General features: G+C 43.3%; 1 protein-coding gene across 1 annotated transcript in view; it reads left to right on the top strand.

Moving 5' to 3' along the window:
* LOC143297823 (two pore channel protein 2-like) overlaps positions 1-20,000 on the top strand; it is a 69,122-nt gene that overhangs the window by 23,510 nt on the left and 25,612 nt on the right. The window contains exons 12-17 of the mRNA XM_076610333.1: positions 856-968; positions 8,037-8,118; positions 10,226-10,315; positions 16,206-16,325; positions 17,867-17,923; positions 19,492-19,620. Of these exons, the coding sequence (XP_076466448.1) occupies positions 856-968; positions 8,037-8,118; positions 10,226-10,315; positions 16,206-16,325; positions 17,867-17,923; positions 19,492-19,620 (591 nt within the window). The remainder of the gene's footprint in view (positions 1-855; positions 969-8,036; positions 8,119-10,225; positions 10,316-16,205; positions 16,326-17,866; positions 17,924-19,491; positions 19,621-20,000) is intronic.

Below are 20,000 nucleotides of genomic sequence, written 5' to 3'. Positions count from 1 at the left end.
TGATGCACGTGTACAGTGTATGTGCTTGTGTGTGTGTGTGTGTGTGTTGTGAATGGATCAGTGTATTGTGTAGAGCAGTGCTCAGTGCAGAGCAGTCTGGACACGTCAGTGTGTTGTGAACAAGTTGTGAACACGTCAGTGTGTTGTGAACAAGTTGTGAACACGTCAGTGTGTTGTGAACAAGTTGTGAACACGTCAGTATGATGTGAACAAGTTGTGAACATGTCAGTATGATGTGAACAAGTTGTGAACATGTCGGTATGATGTGAACAAGTTGTGAACACGTCAGTGTGTTGTGAACAAGTTGTGAACATGTCAGTATGATGTGAACAAGTTGTGAACATGTCAGTATGATGTGAACAAGTTGTTAACATGTCAGTATGATGTGAACATGTCAGTGTGTTATGAACATGTCAGTGTGTTGTCAACACGTCAGTGTGATGTGAACATCTCGGTGTGCTGTGAATATGTCAGTGTGTTATGAACATGTCAGTGTGTTATGAACACGTCAGTGTGTTGTGAACATGTCGGTGTGATGTGAACATGTCAGTGTGATTTGAGCACGTCAGTGTGATGTGAGCACGTCAGTGTGTTGTGAACATGTCGGTGTGATGTGAACATGTCGGTGTGATGTGAACACGTCAGTGTGATGTGAGCACGTCAGTGTGTTGTGAACATGTCGGTGTGATGTGAACATGTCGGTGTGATGTGAACACGTCGGTGTGTTATGAACATGTCAGTGTGTTATGAACACGTCGGTGTGCTGTGAAACACCGTGGCATGATGTGAACACGTCAGTGTGTTATGAACATGTCAGTGTATTATAAACACGTCAGTGTGCTGTGTGGTGGGCAGAGCTCCATGCAGAGCAGTCTGAACAGACGACGTCTGGGGGTCAGGGCGGCCTTTGAGGTCCTGCGCAGAAAGAAACCACTGCTGCGTCACACCCCCATGGCTCCGTCTGTCAGGTCAGCCACAGGGTCATGCCCTTCCCTCCTCCCTCTCTCCCTCCTCCCTTCTCTCCTTCCTTCCCTGCCTCCATCTTCCTTCCATCCCTCCTTCTTCCTTTCTTCCTTCCTTTTTTTCCTTCTTCCTTCATCCCTCCCTTCTTCCTTTCTTCCTTCTTTCCTTCCCTCCTTCCTCCCTCCCTCCCTCCTTCCTCCTTCCTTCCCTCCCTCCTTCCTTCCCTCCTTCCTCCCTTCCTTCCTTCCTTCCATCTCTCCATCCTCCCTTCTATCCTTCCTTTCTTCCCTCCTCCCTTCCCTCCTTCCATCCCTCCCTCCTTGTGGGGCAGTGACATTGTAGCCACTGTGTCTACAGTTCGGCATAGAAAGGTGTGGCAGTGACATTGTAGCCACTGTGTCTACAGCTCGGCATAGAAAGGCGTGGCAGTGACATTGTAGCCACTGTGTCGACAGCTCCACATAGAAAGGCAAGGCAGTGACATTGTAGCCACTGCGTCTACAGCTCGGCATAGAAAGGCGGGGCAGATCCAGTCTTCACCTTCTGCCATTTTACTCTTCTCCAACGGAAGGCAGGTGGTGTCCATTCACACCTGGGTGGTGTCAGGAACAGCAGATCAAAGTGCCTTTCCCCAGGACACGCCTTTGGAGAAAAGACGAGAGCAGGATTCGAACTGTTCCTCAAGGACTCTGTTTTAGCAGATGAGCATTGTGCCACCCTCCTTGGTGACAGTGGTGCTGATAACTTCTTCTTCTGCGTTCACTCGTATGCACACGAGTGGGCTTTTACGTGTATGACCGTTTTTACCCCGCCATGTAGGCAGCCATACTCCGTTTTCGGGGGTGTGCATGCTGGGTATGTTCTTGTTTCCATAACCCACCGAACGCTGACATGGATTACAGGATCTTTAACGTGGGTATTTGATCTTCTGCTTGCATATACACACGAAGGGGGTTCAGGCACTAGCAGGTCTGCACATATGTTGACCTGGGAGATCGTAAAAATCTCCACCCTTTACCCACCAGGTGCCGTCACCGTGATTTGAACCCAGGACCCTCAGATTGACAGTCCAATGCTTTAACCACTCGGCTATTGCGCCCCTCAATGCTGATAACAAACATCACTGGACACAGCACTGCGGGGTGTGGTCGTGCACGGCAGCGGTTTCACTTTCCATCTGGGGACATGGTCATCACATCATGTGTGTGTGTGTGTGTGTGTGTGTGTGTGTGTGAACACACAATGCCTGCATGTGTGTTGACATGTGTATTCACTCCTGGCCAGCGTTGAAGGAATTGATCAAACCAGTTTACATCACTGTTGTGATGTCTGCATGGAAACTGGCATGTCTTTGCTTGTGTGTGTGTGTGTGTTGTGATGTGGACGTAGTGCTGGTCCTGGGGGCTATGGCGGCATAGTGTTTGTGTGTCTGTATGTAGGTGATATCTGTAACAGTGTTTGTGTGTCTGTATGTAGGTGATATCTATATCAGTGTTTGTGTGTCTGTATGTAGGTGATATCTATATCAGTGTTTGTGTGTCTGTATGTAGGTGATATCTATATCAGTGTTTGTGTGTCTGTCTGTTGACTGTGATATCTATATCAGTGTTTGTGTGTCTGTATGTAGGTGACATCTATAACAGTGTTTATGTGTCTGTATGTAGGTGATATCTATAACAGTGTTGGTGTGTGTGTATGTAGGTGATATCTATAACAGTGTTTGTGTGTCTGTATGTAGGTGATATCTATATCAGTGTTTGTGTGTCTGTATGTAGGTGATATCTATAACAGTGTTTGTGTGTGTGTATGTAGGTGATATCTGTAACAGTGTTTGTGTGTCTGTATGTAGGTGATATCTATATCAGTGTTTGTGTGTCTGCATGTGGGTGATATCTATATCAGTGTTTGTGTGTCTGTATGTAGGTGATATCTATATCAGTGTTTGTGTGTCTGTATTTAGGTGATATCTATAACAGTGTTTGTGTGTGTGTATGTAGGTGATATCTATATCAGTGTTTGTGTGTCTGTATGTAGGGATATCTATATCAGTGTTTGTGTGTCTGTATGTAGGTGATATCTATACAGTGTTTGTGTGTGTGTGTATGTAGGTGATATCTATAACACTGTTTGTGTGTCTGTATGTAGGTGATATCTATAACAGTGTTTGTGTGTCTGTATGTAGGTGATATCTATAACAGTGTTTGTGTGTCTGTATGTAGGTGACATCTATAACAGTGTTTGTGTGTCTGTATGTAGGTGATATCTATAACAGTGTTTGTGTGTGCATGTAGGTGATATCTATAACAGTTTTTGTGTGTCTGTATGTGGGTGATATCTATAACAGTGTTTGTGTGTCTGTATGTAGGTGATATCTATAACAGTGTTTGTGTGTCTGTATGTAGGTAATATCTATAACAGTGTTTGTGTGTGTATGTAGGTGATATCTATAACAGTTTTTGTGTGTCTGTATGTAGGTGATATCTATAACAGTGTTTGGTGTGTCTGTATGTAGGTGATATCTATAACAGTGTTGGTGTGTCTGTATGTAGGTGATATCTATAACAGTGTTTGTGTGTCTGTATGTAGGTGATATCTATAACAGTGTTTGTGTGCTGTATGTAGGTGATATCTATAACAGTGTTTTGTGGTGTGTATGTGGTGATATCTGTAACAGTGTTTGTGTGCTGTATGTAGGTGATATCTATAACAGTGTTTGTGTGTCTGTATGTAGGTGATATCTATACAGTGTTTGTGTGTCTGTATGTAGGTGTATCTATACAGTGTTTGTGTGCTGTATGTAGGATGGAGAGCTAAGTGAACTGGTTGTCGACTGTGACAGTCAGGAGTGAAGATGCTATCAACTGAGTGTCTGGTGGTATGTAGGTGATCTCAACAGTGTTGGTGTGTTTAATCTCAGGTTGATTCAATATCAGTACGATTGTGTGTGTTATGAGAGGATAACTATATCATTAGATCTGTAACTTGTTGTGTGTGTATGTAGGTGATATCTATAACAGTGTTTGTGTGTGTGTATGTAGGTGATATCTATAACAGTGTTTGTGTGTGTGTATGTAGGTGATATCTATAACAGTGTGTGTGTCTGTATGTAGGTGATATCTATATCAGTGTTTGTGTGTCTGTATGTAGGTGATATCTGTAACAGTGTTTGTGTGTCTGTATGTAGGTGATATCTATATCAGTGTTTGTGTGTCTGCATGTGGGTGATATCTATATCAGTGTTTGTGTGTCTGTATGTAGGTGATATCTATATCAGTGTTTGTGTGTCTGTATTTAGGTGATATCTATAACAGTGTTTGTGTGTGTGTATGTAGGTGATATCTATATCAGTGTTTGTGTGTCTGTATGTAGGGATATCTATATCAGTGTTGTGTGTCTGTATGTAGGTGATATCTATACAGTGTTTGTGTGTGTGTGTATGTAGGTGATATCTATAACACTGTTTGTGTGTCTGTATGTAGGTGATATCTATAACAGTGTTTGTGTGTCTGTATGTAGGTGATATCTATAACAGTGTTTTGTGTGTCTGTATGTAGGTGACATCTATAACAGTGTTGGTGTGTCTGTATGTAGGTGATATCTATAACAGTGTTTGTGTGTGCATGTAGGTGATATCTATAACAGTTTTTGTGTGTCTGTATGTGGGTGATATCTATAACAGTGTTTGTGTGGTCTGTATGTAGGTGATATCTATCACAGTGTTTGTGTGTCTGTATGTAGGTAATATCTATAACAGTGTTTGTGTGTGTATGTAGGTGATATCTATAACAGTTTTTGTGTTGTCTGTATGTAGGTGATATCTATAACAGTGTTGGTGTGTCTGTATGTAGGTGATATCTATAACAGTGTTTGTGTGTCTGTATGTAGGTGATATCTATAACAGTGTTTGTGTGTCTGTATGTAGGTGATATCTATATCAGTGTTTGTGTGCCTGTATGTAGGTGATATCTATAACAGTGTTTTGTGTGTGTGTATGTGGATGATATCTGTAACAGTGTTTGTGTGCCTGTATGTAGGTGATATCTATAACAGTGTTTGTGTGTCTGTATGTAGGTGATATCTATAACAGTGTTTGTGTGTCTGTATGTAGGTGATATCTATAACAGTGTTTGTGTGTCTGTATGTAGGTGATATCTATAACAGTGTTTGTGTGTCTGTATGTAGGTGATATATCTATCAGTGTTTGTGTGTCTGTATGTAGGTGATATCTGTAACAGTGTTTGTGTGTCTGTATGTAGGTGATATTTATATCAGTGTTTGTGTGTCTGTATGTAGGTGATATCTATATCAGTGTTTTGTGTGTCTGTATGTAGGTGATATCTGTAACAGTGTTTGTGTGTCTGTATGTAGGTGATATCTATAACAGTGTTTGTGTGTGTGTATGTAGGTGATATCTATAACAGTGTTTGTGTGTCTGTATGTAGGTGATATCTATATCAGTGTTTGTGTGTCTGTATGTAGGTGATATCTATACAGTGTTTGTGTGTGTGTGTATGTAGGTGATATCTATAACACTGTTTGTGTGTCTGTATGTAGGTGATATCTGTAACAGTGTTTGTGTGTCTGTATGTAGGTGATATTTATATCAGTGTTTGTGTGTCTGTATGTAGGTGATATCTATATCAGTGTTTTGTGTGTCTGTATGTAGGTGATATCTGTAACAGTGTTTGTGTGTCTGTATGTAGGTGATATCTATAACAGTGTTTGTGTGTGTGTATGTAGGTGATATCTATAACAGTGTTTGTGTGTCTGTATGTAGGTGATATCTATATCAGTGTTTGTGTGTCTGTATGTAGGTGATATCTATATCAGTGTTTGTGTGTCTGTGTGTAGGTGATATCTATAACAGTGTTGGTGTGTCTGTATGTAGGTGATATCTGTAACAGTGTTTGTGTGTCTGTGTGTAGGTGATATCTATATCAGTGTTTGTGTGTCTGCATGTGGGTGATATCTATATCAGTGTTTGTGTGTCTGTATGTAGGTGATATCTATATCAGTGTTTGTGTGTCTGTATTTAGGTGATATCTATAACAGTGTTTGTGTGTGTGTATGTAGGTGATATCTATATCAGTGTTTGTGTGTCTGTATGTAGGGATATCTATATCAGTGTTTGTGTGTCTGTATGTAGGTGATATCTATACAGTGTTTGTGTGTGTGTGTATGTAGGTGATATCTATAACACTGTTTGTGTGTCTGTATGTAGGTGATATCTATAACAGTGTTTGTGTGTCTGTATGTAGGTGATATCTATAACAGTGTTTGTGTGTCTGTATGTAGGTGACATCTATAACAGTGTTTGTGTGTCTGTATGTAGGTGATATCTATAACAGTGTTTGTGTGTGCATGTAGGTGATATCTATAACAGTTTTTGTGTGTCTGTATGTGGGTGATATCTATAACAGTGTTTGTGTGTCTGTATGTAGGTGATATCTATAACAGTGTTTGTGTGTCTGTATGTAGGTAATATCTATAACAGTGTTTGTGTGTGTATGTAGGTGATATCTATAACAGTTTTTGTGTGTCTGTATGTAGGTGATATCTATAACAGTGTTGGTGTGTCTGTATGTAGGTGATATCTATAACAGTGTTTGTGTGTCTGTATGTAGGTGATATCTATAACAGTGTTTGTGTGTCTGTATGTAGGTGATATCTATATCAGTGTTTGTGTGCCTGTATGTAGGTGATATCTATAACAGTGTTTTGTGTGTGTGTATGTGGATGATATCTGTAACAGTGTTTGTGTGCCTGTATGTAGGTGATATCTATAACAGTGTTTGTGTGTCTGTATGTAGGTGATATCTATAACAGTGTTTGTGTGTCTGTATGTAGGTGATATCTATAACAGTGTTTGTGTGTCTGTATGTAGGTGATATCTATAACAGTGTTTGTGTGTCTGTATGTAGGTGATATATCTATCAGTGTTTGTGTGTCTGTATGTAGGTGATATCTGTAACAGTGTTTGTGTGTCTGTATGTAGGTGATATTTATATCAGTGTTTGTGTGTCTGTATGTAGGTGATATCTATATCAGTGTTTTGTGTGTCTGTATGTAGGTGATATCTGTAACAGTGTTTGTGTGTCTGTATGTAGGTGATATCTATATCAGTGTTTGTGTGTCTGTATGTAGGTGATATCTATAACAGTGTTTGTGTGTCTGTATGTAGGTGATATCTATATCAGTGTTTGTGTGTCTGTATGTAGGTGATATCTATAACAGTGTTGGTGTGTCTGTATGTAGGTGATATCTGTAACAGTGTTTGTGTGTCTGTATGTAGGTGATATCTATATCAGTGTTTGTGTGTCTGCATGTGGGTGATATCTATATCAGTGTTTGTGTGTCTGTATGTAGGTGATATCTATATCAGTGTTTGTGTGTCTGTATTTAGGTGATATCTATAACAGTGTTTGTGTGTGTGTATGTAGGTGATATCTATATCAGTGTTTGTGTGTCTGTATGTAGGGATATCTATATCAGTGTTTGTGTGTCTGTATGTAGGTGATATCTATACAGTGTTTGTGTGTGTGTGTATGTAGGTGATATCTATAACACTGTTTGTGTGTCTGTATGTAGGTGATATCTATAACAGTGTTTGTGTGTCTGTATGTAGGTGATATCTATAACAGTGTTTGTGTGTCTGTATGTAGGTGACATCTATAACAGTGTTTGTGTGTCTGTATGTAGGTGATATCTATAACAGTGTTTGTGTGTGCATGTAGGTGATATCTATAACAGTTTTTGTGTGTCTGTATGTGGGTGATATCTATAACAGTGTTTGTGTGTCTGTATGTAGGTGATATCTATAACAGTGTTTGTGTGTCTGTATGTAGGTAATATCTATAACAGTGTTTGTGTGTGTATGTAGGTGATATCTATAACAGTGTTTGTGTGTCTGTATGTAGGTGATATCTATAACAGTGTTGGTGTGTCTGTATGTAGGTGATATCTATAACAGTGTTTGTGTGTCTGTATGTAGGTGATATCTATAACAGTGTTGGTGTGTCTGTATGTAGGTGATATCTATAACAGTGTTGGTGTGTCTGTATGCATGACTGCAGCACTGGTGTCGGGGGCTACGTGATCAGGTCGCTGGTGGAACAGGTCAAGCTGCCCGCCACCGTGAGAGAGGCCCTGACGGAGGTGAGAGCTTGGGGAATCGAACCTGGGACCGACGGGCACAATAGCCGAGTGGTTAAAGCATTGGACTTTCAATCTGAGGGTCCTGGGTTCGAATCACGGTGACGGCGCCTGGTGGGTAAAGGGTGGAGATTTTTACGATCTCCCAGGTCAACATATGTGCAGACCTGCCAGTACCTGAACCCCCTTCGTGTGTATATGCAAGCAGAAGATCAAATATACACATTAAAGATCCTGTAATCCATGTCAGCATTCGGTGGGTTATGGAAACAAGAACATACCCAGCATGCACACCCCCGAAAGCGGAGTATGGCTGCCTACATGGCGGGGTAGAAACGGTCATACACGTAAAAGCCCACTCACGTGTATACGAGTGAACGTGAAAAAAAAAAAAAGAACCTGGGACCCTGGCTTCCAGGTTGGAGGCTCTGTCCACTTAGACATGACTTTAGGATGGAATCAGTTGGTGCGTCTTCATCATTGTGTCTGCCTGTTTCCTGATGTGAACAGTGATGTAGGGATGTGTGACAGTGATGTGGATGATGTGAACAGTGATGTGGATGATGTGAACAGTGAAGGCAGTGGTGTAGGGATGTGTGACAGTGATGTGGATGATGTGAACACTGAAGGCAGTAGTGTAGGGATGTGTGGCAGTGATGTGGACGATGTGAACAGTGATGGCAGTAGTGTAGGGATGTGGCAGTGATGTGGATGATGTGAACACTGATGGCAGTAGTGTAGGGATGTGTGACAGTGATGTGGATGATGTGAACAGTGATGACAGTGGTGTAGGGATGTGTGACAGTGATGTGGATGATGTGAACAGTGATGACAGTAGTGTAGGCATGTGTGACAGTGATGTGGATGATGTGAACAGTGATGACAGTAGTGTAGGGATGTGTGGTAGTGATGTGGATGATGTGAACACTGATAGCAGTAATGCAGAGATGTGTGACAGTGATGTGGATGATGTGAACACTGATAGCAGTAATGCAAAGATGTGTGACATTGATGTGGATGATGTGAACAGTGATGGCAGTAGTGTAGGGATGTGTGACAGTGATGTGGATGATGTGAACAGTGATGGCAGTAGTGTAGGAATGTGTGACAGTGATGTGGATCATGTGAACAGTGATGGCAGTAGTGTAGGGATGTGTGACAGTGATGTGGATGATGTGAACAGTGATGGCAGTAGTGTAGGGATGTGACAGTAATGTGGATGATGTGAACAGTGATGTGGATGATGTGAACAGTGATGGCAGTGGTGTAGGGATGTGTGACAGTGATGTGGATGATGTGAACAGTGATGTGGATGATGTGAACAGTGATGGCAGTAGTGTAGGGATGTGTGACAGTAATGTGGATGATGTGAACAGTGATGTGGATGATGTGAACACTGATGGCAGTAGTGTAGGGATGTGTGGCAGTGATGTGGATGATGTGAACAGTGATGGCAGTGGTGTAGGGATGTGTGACAGTGATGTGGATGATGTGAACAGTGATGGCAGTGGTGTAGGGATGTGTGACAGTGATGTGGATGATGTGAACAGTGATGTGGATGATGTGAACAGTGATGGCAGTAGTGTAGGGATGTGTGACAGTGATGTGGATGATGTGAACAGTGATGGCAGTGGTGTAGGGATGTGTGACAGTGATGTGGATGATGTGAACAGTGATGGCAGTGGTGTAGGGATGTGTGGCAGTGATGTGGATTATGTGAACAGTGATGGCAGTGGTGTAGGGATGTGTGGCAGTGATGTGGATGATGTGAACAGTGATGGCAGTGTATGGATGTGTGACAGTGATGTGGATGATGTGAACAGTGATGGCAGTGGTGTAGGGATGTGTGGCAGTGATGTGGATTATGTGAACAGTGATGTGGAAGATGTGAACAGTGATGTGGAAGATGTGAACAGTGATGGCAGTGTATGGATGTGTGACAGTGATGTGGATGATGTGAACACTGATGGCAGTAGTGTAGGGATGTGTGACAGTGATGTGGATGATGTGAACAGTGATGTGGATGATGTGAACAGTGATGTGGATGATGTGAACACTGATGGCAGTGGTGTAGTGATGTGTGACAGTCAGTGTTGTGGTTGTGTGGCAGAAGGTGCAAGGTCACCCGGAGAAGGTGTACACGGCCACAGAGTTCCAGACTGTTTTCCTCACCTTGGACATGCCAGACAAACCTCCACAGGTAATGACACTTACAGGACAAACTTCCACAGGTCATGACACTTATAGGACAAACATCAACAGGTGATGACACTCATAGGACAAACCCGAACAGGTGATGACACTTACAGGACAAACCACCACACGTCATGACACTTGCAGGACAAACCTCCACAGGTAATGACACTTACAGGACAAACTTCCACAGGTCATGACACTTATAGGACAAACATCAACAGGTGATGACACTTACAGGGCAAACCTCCACAGGTGATGAGACTTATAGGACAAACTTCCACAGGTGATGACACTTACAGGAAAAACCTGCACAGGTCATGTCACTTACAGGACAAACCTCAACACCTCATGACACTTATAGGACAAACATCCACAGGTAATGACACTCATAGGACAAACCTGAACAGGTGATGACACTTACAGGACAAACCACCACACGTCATGACACTTGCAGGACAAACTTCAACAGGTGATGACACTTATAGGACAAACCTCCACAGGTGATGACACTTACAGGACAAACCTCCACAGGTCATGACACTTAAGGACAAACCTCCACAGGTCATGACATTTATAGGACAAACCTCCACAGGTCATGACACTCATAGGACAAACCTCAACAGGTGATGACACTTACAGGACAAACCTCCATAGGTCATGACACTTACAGGACAAACCTCCACAGGTCATGACACTTACAGGACAAACCTCCACAGGTCATGACACTTACAGGACAAACCTCCACAGGTCATGACACTTAAGGGCAAACCTCCACAGGTAATGACACTTAAAGGTCAAACCGCAACAGGTAATGACACTTACAGGACAAACCTCCACAGGTCATGACACTTACAGGATAAACTTCCACAGGTCGTGACACTTACGGGACAAACCGCAACAGGTCATGACACTTACAGGACAAACTTCCACAGGTCATGACACTTAAAGGACAAACCTCCACGGGTCATGACACTTACAGGACAAACTTCCACAGGTGATGACACTTAAAGGACAAACTTTCACAGGTCATGACACTTACGGGACAAACCTCCACAGGTCATGACACTTACAGGACAAACTTCCACTGGTCATGACACTTACAGGACAAACTTCCACTGGTCATGACACTTACAGGACAAACTTCCACAGGTGATGACATTTATAGGACAAACCTCCACAGGTGATGACACTTACAGGACAAACCACCGCAGGTGATGACACTTACAGGACAAACCTCCACAGGTGATGACACTCATAGGACAAACTTCAACAGGTAATGACACTTACAGGACAAACCTCCACAGGTAATGACACTTACAGGACAAACTTCCACAGGTAATGACATTTATAGGACAAACCTCCATAGGTCATGACACTTATGGGACAAACCTCCACAGGTGATGACACTTATGGGACAAACCTCCACAGGTGATGACACTTACAGGACAAACTTCCACTGGTCATGACACTTATAGGACAAACCTCCACAGGTCATGACACTTATGGGACAAACCTCCACAGGTCATGACATTTACAGGACAAACCTCCACAGGTAATGACATTTATAGGACAAACCTCCATAGGTCATGACACTTATAGGACAAACCTCCATGTCATGACACTTACAGGACAAACCTCCACAGGTCATGACACTTATGGGACAAACCTCCACAGGTCATGACACTTACAGGACAAACCTCCACAGGTCATGACACATATATGACAAACCTCCACTGGTGATGACACTTATAGGACAAACCTCCACAGGTCATGACACTTACAGGACAAACCTCCACAGGTCATGACACTTACAGGACAAACCTCCACAGGTCATGACACATATATGACAAACCTCCACTGGTGATGACACTTACAGGACAAACCTCCATAGGTGATGACACTTATGGGACAAACCTCCACAGGTCATGACACTTACAGGACAAACCTCCACAGGTGATGACACTTACAGGACAAACCTCCACAGGTCATGACACTTACAGGACAAACCTCCACTGGTCATGACACTTACAGGACAAACCTCCACAGGTAATGACACTTACAGGACAAACTTCCACTGGTCATGACACTTACAGGACAAACCTCCACAGGTAATGACACTTACAGGACAAACCTCCACAGGTGATGACACTTACAGGACAAACCTCCACACGTCATGACACTTGTAGGACAAACCTCAACAGGTGATGACACTTACAGGACAAACCTCCACAGGTGATGACACTTACAGGACAAACCTCCACTGGTCATGACACTTATAGGACAAACCTCAACAGGTGATAACACTTATAGGAGAAACCTCCACAGGTGATGACACTTACAGGACAAACCTCAACAGGTGATGAGACTTATAGGACAAACCTCCACAGGTGATGACACTTACAGGACAAACCTCCACAGGTCATGACTCTTATAGGACAAACTTCCACAGGTGATGACACTTACAGGACAAACCTCCACAGGTGATGACACTTACAGGGCAAACCTCCACAGGTGATGAGACTTATAGGACAAACTTCCACAGGTGATGACACTTACAGGACAAACCTCCACAGGTGATGACACTTATAGGACAAACCTCCACAGGTAATGACACTTAAGGGCAAACCTCCACAGGTAATGACACTTAAAGGTCAAACCGCAACAGGTAATGACACTTACGGGACAAACCTCCACAAGTGATGACACTTACAGGATAAACTTCCACAGGTCGTGACACTTACGGGACAAACCTCCACAGGTCATGACACTTACAGGACAAACTTCCACAGGTCATGACACTTAAAGGACAAACCTCCACAGGTGATGACACTTACAGGACAAACTTCCACAGGTGATTACACTTAAAGGACAAACTTCCACAGGTCATGACACTTACGGGACAAACCTCCACAGGTCATGACACTTACAGGACAAACCTCCACAGGTGATGACACTTACAGGACAAACTTCCACTGGTCATGACACTTACAGGACAAACTTCCACAGGTGATGACATTTATAGAACAAACCACCACAGGTGATGACACTTACAGGACAAACCACCGCAGGTGATGACACTTACAGGACAAACCTCCACATGTGATGACACTCATAGGACAAACTTCAACAGGTAATGACACTTACAGGACAAACCTCCACAGGTAATGACACTTACAGGACAAACTTCCACAGGTAATGACATTTATAGGACAAACCTCCATAGGTCATGACACTTATGGGACAAACCTCCACAGGTGATGACACTTATGGGACAAACCTCCACAGGTGATGACACTTACAGGACAAACTTCCACTGGTCATGACACTTATAGGACAAACCTCCACAGGTCATGACACTTATGGGACAAACCTCCACAGGTCATGACATTTACAGGACAAACCTCCACAGGTAATGACATTTATAGGACAAACCTCCATAGGTCATGACACTTATAGGACAAACCTCCATGTCATGACACTTACAGGACAAACCTCCACAGGTCATGACACTTATGGGACAAACCTCCACAGGTCATGACACTTACAGGACAAACCTCCACAGGTCATGACACATATATGACAAACCTCCACTGGTGATGACACTTATAGGACAAACCTCCACAGGTCATGACACATATATGACAAACCTCCACTGGTGATGACACTTACAGGACAAACCTCCATAGGTCATGACACATATATGACAAACCTCCACTGGTGATGACACTTACAGGACAAACCTCCACAGGTAATGACATTTACAGGACAAACTTCCACTGGTCATGACACTTACAGGACAAACCTCCACAGGTGATGACACGTACAGGACAAACCTCCACTGGTCATGACACTTACAGGACAAACCTCCACAGGTAATGACACTTACAGGACAAACCTCCACTGGTCATGACACTTACAGGACAAACCTCCACAGGTAATGACACTTACAGGACAAACCTCCACAGGTGATGACACTTACAGGACAAACCTCCACACGTCATGACACTTGTAGGACAAACCTCAACAGGTGATGACACTTACAGGACAAACCTCCACAGGTGATGACACTTACAGGACAAACCTCCACTGGTCATGACACTTATAGGACAAACCTCAACAGGTGATAACACTTATAGGAGAAACCTCCACAGGTGATGACACTTACAGGACAAACCTCAACAGGTGATGAGACTTATAGGACAAACCTCCACAGGTGATGACACTTACAGGACAAACCTCCACAGGTGATGACACTTATAGGACAAACCTCCACAGGTGATGACACTTACAGGACAAACCTCCACAGGTGATGACACTTACAGGACAAACCTCCACAGGTGATGACACTTATAGGACAAACCTCCACAGGTCATGACTCTTATAGGACAAACTTCCACAGGTGATGACACTTACAGGACAAACCTCCACAGGTGATGACACTTACAGGACAAACCTCCACAGGTGATGAGACTTATAGGACAAACTTCCACAGGTGATGACACTTACAGGACAAACCTCCACAGGTGATGACACTTATAGGACAAACCTCCACAGGTAATGACACTTACAGGACAAACCTCCACAGGTCATGACACTTACAGGACAAAACTCCACAGGTGATGACACTTACAGGACAAACCTCCACAGGTGATGACACTTACAGGACAAAACTCCATACAGGACAAACTTCCGCAGGTGATGACACTTATAGGACAAACCTCCTCAGGTAATGACACTTACAGGACAAACCTCCATACAGGACAAACTTCCGCAGGTGATGACACTTATAGGACAAACCTCCACAGGTAATGACACTTATAGGACAAACCTCCACAGGTCATGACACTTCCCATTTGTGCTGTGTTGTGTCCTGTGCTTCGTTGTGTGCTGTGTTATGTATTGTGCTCTGCTGTGTACCATGTTGTGTGGTGTTGTGTACTGTGCTATGCTTGCTGTTGTGTTGTGCTTTGAGTTGTACTTGGTATATGTTTTCTAAACATAGATCTGTGCCCTTCCACTTTTTATGTTAACTGAGTCGTGAAGTATTGCAGCAGTAACATGTTGTGCATAATATAGTTCTGTATATGAAACAAAACAAAAACTCACATATTTTGACATTGTCAGCATTGTTTGGTCCTCAACATGGGATGAATGTATTGTATTGTATTGTACTACTCTTTTGTCACAACAGATTTCTCTGTGTGAAATTCGGGCTGCTCTTCCCAGGGAGAGTGCGTCGCTACACTGAGAGCGCCACCCATTTTTTGTGTTTCATCCACCTGCAGTTTTATTTGTTTGCCTATCAAAGTGGATTTTTCTACATAATTTTGCCAGGGACAACCATTTTGTTGCTATAGGTTCTCTTATTGTTTCATTTGAATGTCTAGCGTCCAGACCACCACTCAAGGTCCAGTGGAGGTGGAGAAAATACTGGCGAGAGTGGGATTCAAACCCACAGATTCTCTCAGATTCTTTCACTTCCTCTGTGGACATGTTATTTGTATTTGTATTTCTTTTTATCACAACAGATTTCTCTGTGTGAAATTCGGGCTGCTCTCCCCAGGGAGAGAGTGTCGCTGCATTACAGCGCCACCCATTTTTAAAAATATTTTTTCCTGCGTGCAGTTTTTTTTAAATTTGTTTTTCCTATCAAAGTGGATTTTTCTACAGAAGCCGCTATAGCATTCTGTCGTCTGTAACGCTGCCTTACGTCAGGAATGCTATACGTCCAGAGTGAGTTAAAACAGCAGAAGGAGAGGACTGGCCCCCATGTCCAGCCCCTAGACACAGTGGATATGAATTCACTGACCTGATGGCTGGAAAAGCCTGTGGGACCGTTAACCTTTAACCTATTTTTTTTAAGTGGTGATGGTGGTGGTGGTGGTGGTGTGCAGGAGGTGGGGGTGCGGTGGTTCCAACACCAGCGGGCACGTCGCATTCAGCAGGTCATCGTGCACAAGTATTTCTCCTTCTTTGGCATCTTTGTGGCGGCCTGCAACGTCGTCATGATCGCTGTGAGTTGGGTCACCCTGAATTGTCAGCTGACACATGGCACAGTGGGTGTCTTGTATGTGAGTTGGGTCACCCTGAATTGTCAGCTGACCCAAGGCACAGTGTGTTTATGTATGTTGTGTGTCTTCAAGCAACTGTGCATATACCTGTGTATCTCTGAGAATGTGTCTGTGTATGTGTGTTGCATTTCTTGAGCAATGTGCAGAATACTGTGTGTATCTATGTGTGTATCTCTGTTGAGACATGCACAGATCAGTGTGCCATGTACAGGTTTACATCGTGGGGATGTGTGCTTTATGTCAATTTATGGACATATGGAGATGTACTGTGCAATGTGTATTGTGTAATGTGAGTGTGTGTGTGTGTGTGTGTGTACAGGTGTATGTCTGTGTAGGTGTGTGGTTCACTCTGTACTGTGTAGTGTGTATTTACAGGTGTTTGTCTGTGTAGGTGTGTGGTCAGTGTGTACTGTGTAGTGTGTATTTACAGGTGTGTGTGTGTATATGTGTGGTTAGTGTATACTGTGTAGTGTGTATATACAGGTGTATGTCTGTGTAGGTGTGTGGTCAGTGTGTACTGTGTAGTGTGTATTTACAGGTGTATGTCTGTGTAGGTGTGTGGTCAGTGTAGACTATGTTGTGTGTATTTACAGGTGTAGATGTGTGGTCAGTGTGTACTGTGTAGTATGTAATTATAGGTGTATGTCTGTGTAGGTGTGTGGTTAGTGTTTACTGTGTAGTGTGTGTTTGAAGGTGTAGGTGTGTGGTCAGTGTGTACTGTGTATTTACAGGTTTATGTTTGTATAGGTGTTTGGTCAGTGTGTACTGTGTACTGTGAATTCACAGGTGTATGGCTGTGCAGGTGTGTGGTCAGTGTGTACCGTGTAGTGTGTATTTGCAGGTGTTTGTCTGTGTAGGTGTGTGGTCAGTGTGTACTGTGTAGTGTGTATTTACAGGTGTATGTCTGTGTAGGTGTGTGGTCAGTGTGTACTTTGTAGTGTGTATTTACAGGTGTATGTCTGTGTAGGTGTGTGGTCGGTGTGTACTGTATAGTGTGTATTTGAAGGTGTAGGTGTGTGGTCAGTGTGTACTGTGTATTTACAGGTTTATGTTTGTATAGGTGTTTGGTCAGTGTGTATTGTGTACTGTGAATTCACAGGTGTATGTCTGTGTAGGTGTGTGGTCAGTGTGTATTGTGTAGTGTGTATTTACATGTGTATGTCTGTGTAGGTGTGTGGTCAATGTGTACTGTGTAGTGTGTACTTACAGGTGTGTGTCTGTATGGGTGAGTGGTCAGTATGTATTGTGTAGTGTGTACTTACAGGTGTATGTCTGTGTAGGTGTGTGGTCAGTGTGTACTGTGTAGTGTGTATTTACAGGTGTATGTCTGTGTAGTCGTGTGGTCAGTGTGTATTGTGTAGTGTTTACTTACAGGTGTATGTCTGTGTAGATGTGTGGTCAGTGTGTATTGTGTTGTGTGTACTTACAGGTGTATGTCTGTGTAGGTGTATGGTCAGTGTGTATTGTGTAGTGTGTACTTACAGGTGGAGCTTGACACAGAGTTTCGGGAGTCTTTTGATGACAACGCTTCAGATCTCAGAGTAAGTCTAAGAACATGTCAGAGTTAGAACATGTCCGAGAAAGAACATGTCAGAGTGAGAACATGTCAGAGTGGGAACATGTCAGAATAAGAACATGTCAGAGTTAGAACATGCCAGAGTAAAAACATGCCAGAGTAAGAACATATCAGACCAAGAATGTGCATTTTGTATAACATGGCAGGCACTGGTGATAGCCCTTAGCAACAAGAAGAAAAGCGACAACCACAGCAAAAATGGTAATTGGAAATAATGATATGACTAAAATGTTTATTAGTAATTACGATGATAGCAGTAGAATGATGGATGTGTAGGGAGTGTGTATGTTTCCATATGTAAGGAGTGTCTATGTGTTGATGTATAAGGAGTGTGTATCTGGATGTGAGAGGAATGTGTGTGTGCTCAAGTTTAAGGTGTGTGTATACGTTTGATTGTAAAGATAGTGTGTGTGTGTCAATGTGTAAGATGTGTGTGTGTGTGTGTATGTGTGCCTAAGTGTATAAAGAATGTATGTGTGTACAGATGTTTAAGGAGTGTGTGTGTAGTGATGGTGTACAGAGTGTGTGTACGCTGATGTGTAAGGTGTCTGTGTACTGATGACTGAAGCAATGTACACTGTGTGAGTGAAGGCACTACACACTACACATGACACACTGTGACAGGTGGCCAACTTTGCCTTTGCCAACTACACTGTGCACACTGTGTGAGTAAGGGCACTACACATTACACGCTGTGTGACTGAGGGCACTACACACTACACATGACACACTGTGACAGGTGGCCAACTTTGCCTTTGCCAACTACATGGTACATACTGTGTGAGTGAGGGCACTACATATTACACGCTGTGTGACTGAGGGCACTACACACTACACACTGTGACAGGTGGCCAACTTTGCCTTTGCCAACTACACGGTACACACTGTGTGAGTAAGGGCACTACACATTACACGCTGTGTGACTGAGGGCACTACACACTACACATGACACACTGTGACAGGTGGCCAACTTTGCCTTTGCCAACTACACTGTGCACACTGTGTGAGTAAGGGCACTACACATTACACGCTGTGTGACTGAGGGCACTACACACTACACATGACACACTGTGACAGGTGGCCAACTTTGCCTTTGCCAACTACACTGTGCACACTGTGTGAGTAAGGGCACTACACATTACACGCTGTGTGACTGAGGGCACTACACACTACACATGACACACTGTGACAGGTGGCCAACTTTGCCTTTGCCAACTACATGGTACATACTGTGTGAGTGAGGGCACTACATATTACACGCTGTGTGACTGAGGGCACTACACACTACACACTGTGACAGGTGGCCAACTTTGCCTTTGCCAACTACACGGTACACACTGTGTGAGTGAGGGCACTACACATTACACCCTGTGTGACTGAGGGCACTACACACTACACACTGTGACACACTGTGACAGGTGGCCAACTTTGCCTTTGCCAACTACACTGTACACACTGTGTGAGTGAGGGCACTACACATTACACGCTCTGTGACTGAGGGCACTACACACTACACACTACACATTGTGACAGGTGGCCAACTTTGCCTTTGCCAACTACTATGTGCTGGAGCAGGTGGTGAAGCTGTGGGCCAGTGGTCTGCACCGCTACGTGCACTTCAGGGCCAATGTGTTCGAGGCCTTCATTACCCTCGCCCTCGTCGTACGTCTCCCTGTCTGTTCTGTCTGTCTGTCTGTTCCTCTGTCTGTCTGTGCATGCTTGTGTGTGTGTGTGTGTGTGTGTGTGTGTGTGTGTGTGTGTGCATATGTGAGTGTGTGTGTTTGTGTGTGTGTGTGTGTTAGTTGTGCAGAGAAAAAGTGTGTGTGTGTGTCTGTGTGTGTGTGTTTATTAGTTGTGTAGAGAAAGAGAGAGTGTGTGTGTGTGTCACTGTGTGTGTGTGTGTGTGTGTGTGTGTTACATTAATCAGGCAGTGAATATATGATGATGAGGATGATGATGATAATGATGTGTGTGAGATGTCATGGGGAAGTTTTCCTATTATCTAGAAAATCTTGAATAACAATTCAGTTCATGTGATACTG

The sequence above is a fragment of the Babylonia areolata genome, chromosome 23 (assembly GCF_041734735.1).
Source record: "Babylonia areolata isolate BAREFJ2019XMU chromosome 23, ASM4173473v1, whole genome shotgun sequence".
Lineage (NCBI taxonomy): Eukaryota > Metazoa > Mollusca > Gastropoda > Neogastropoda > Buccinidae > Babylonia > Babylonia areolata.
This window is presented reverse-complemented; position numbering and strand designations above follow the sequence as displayed.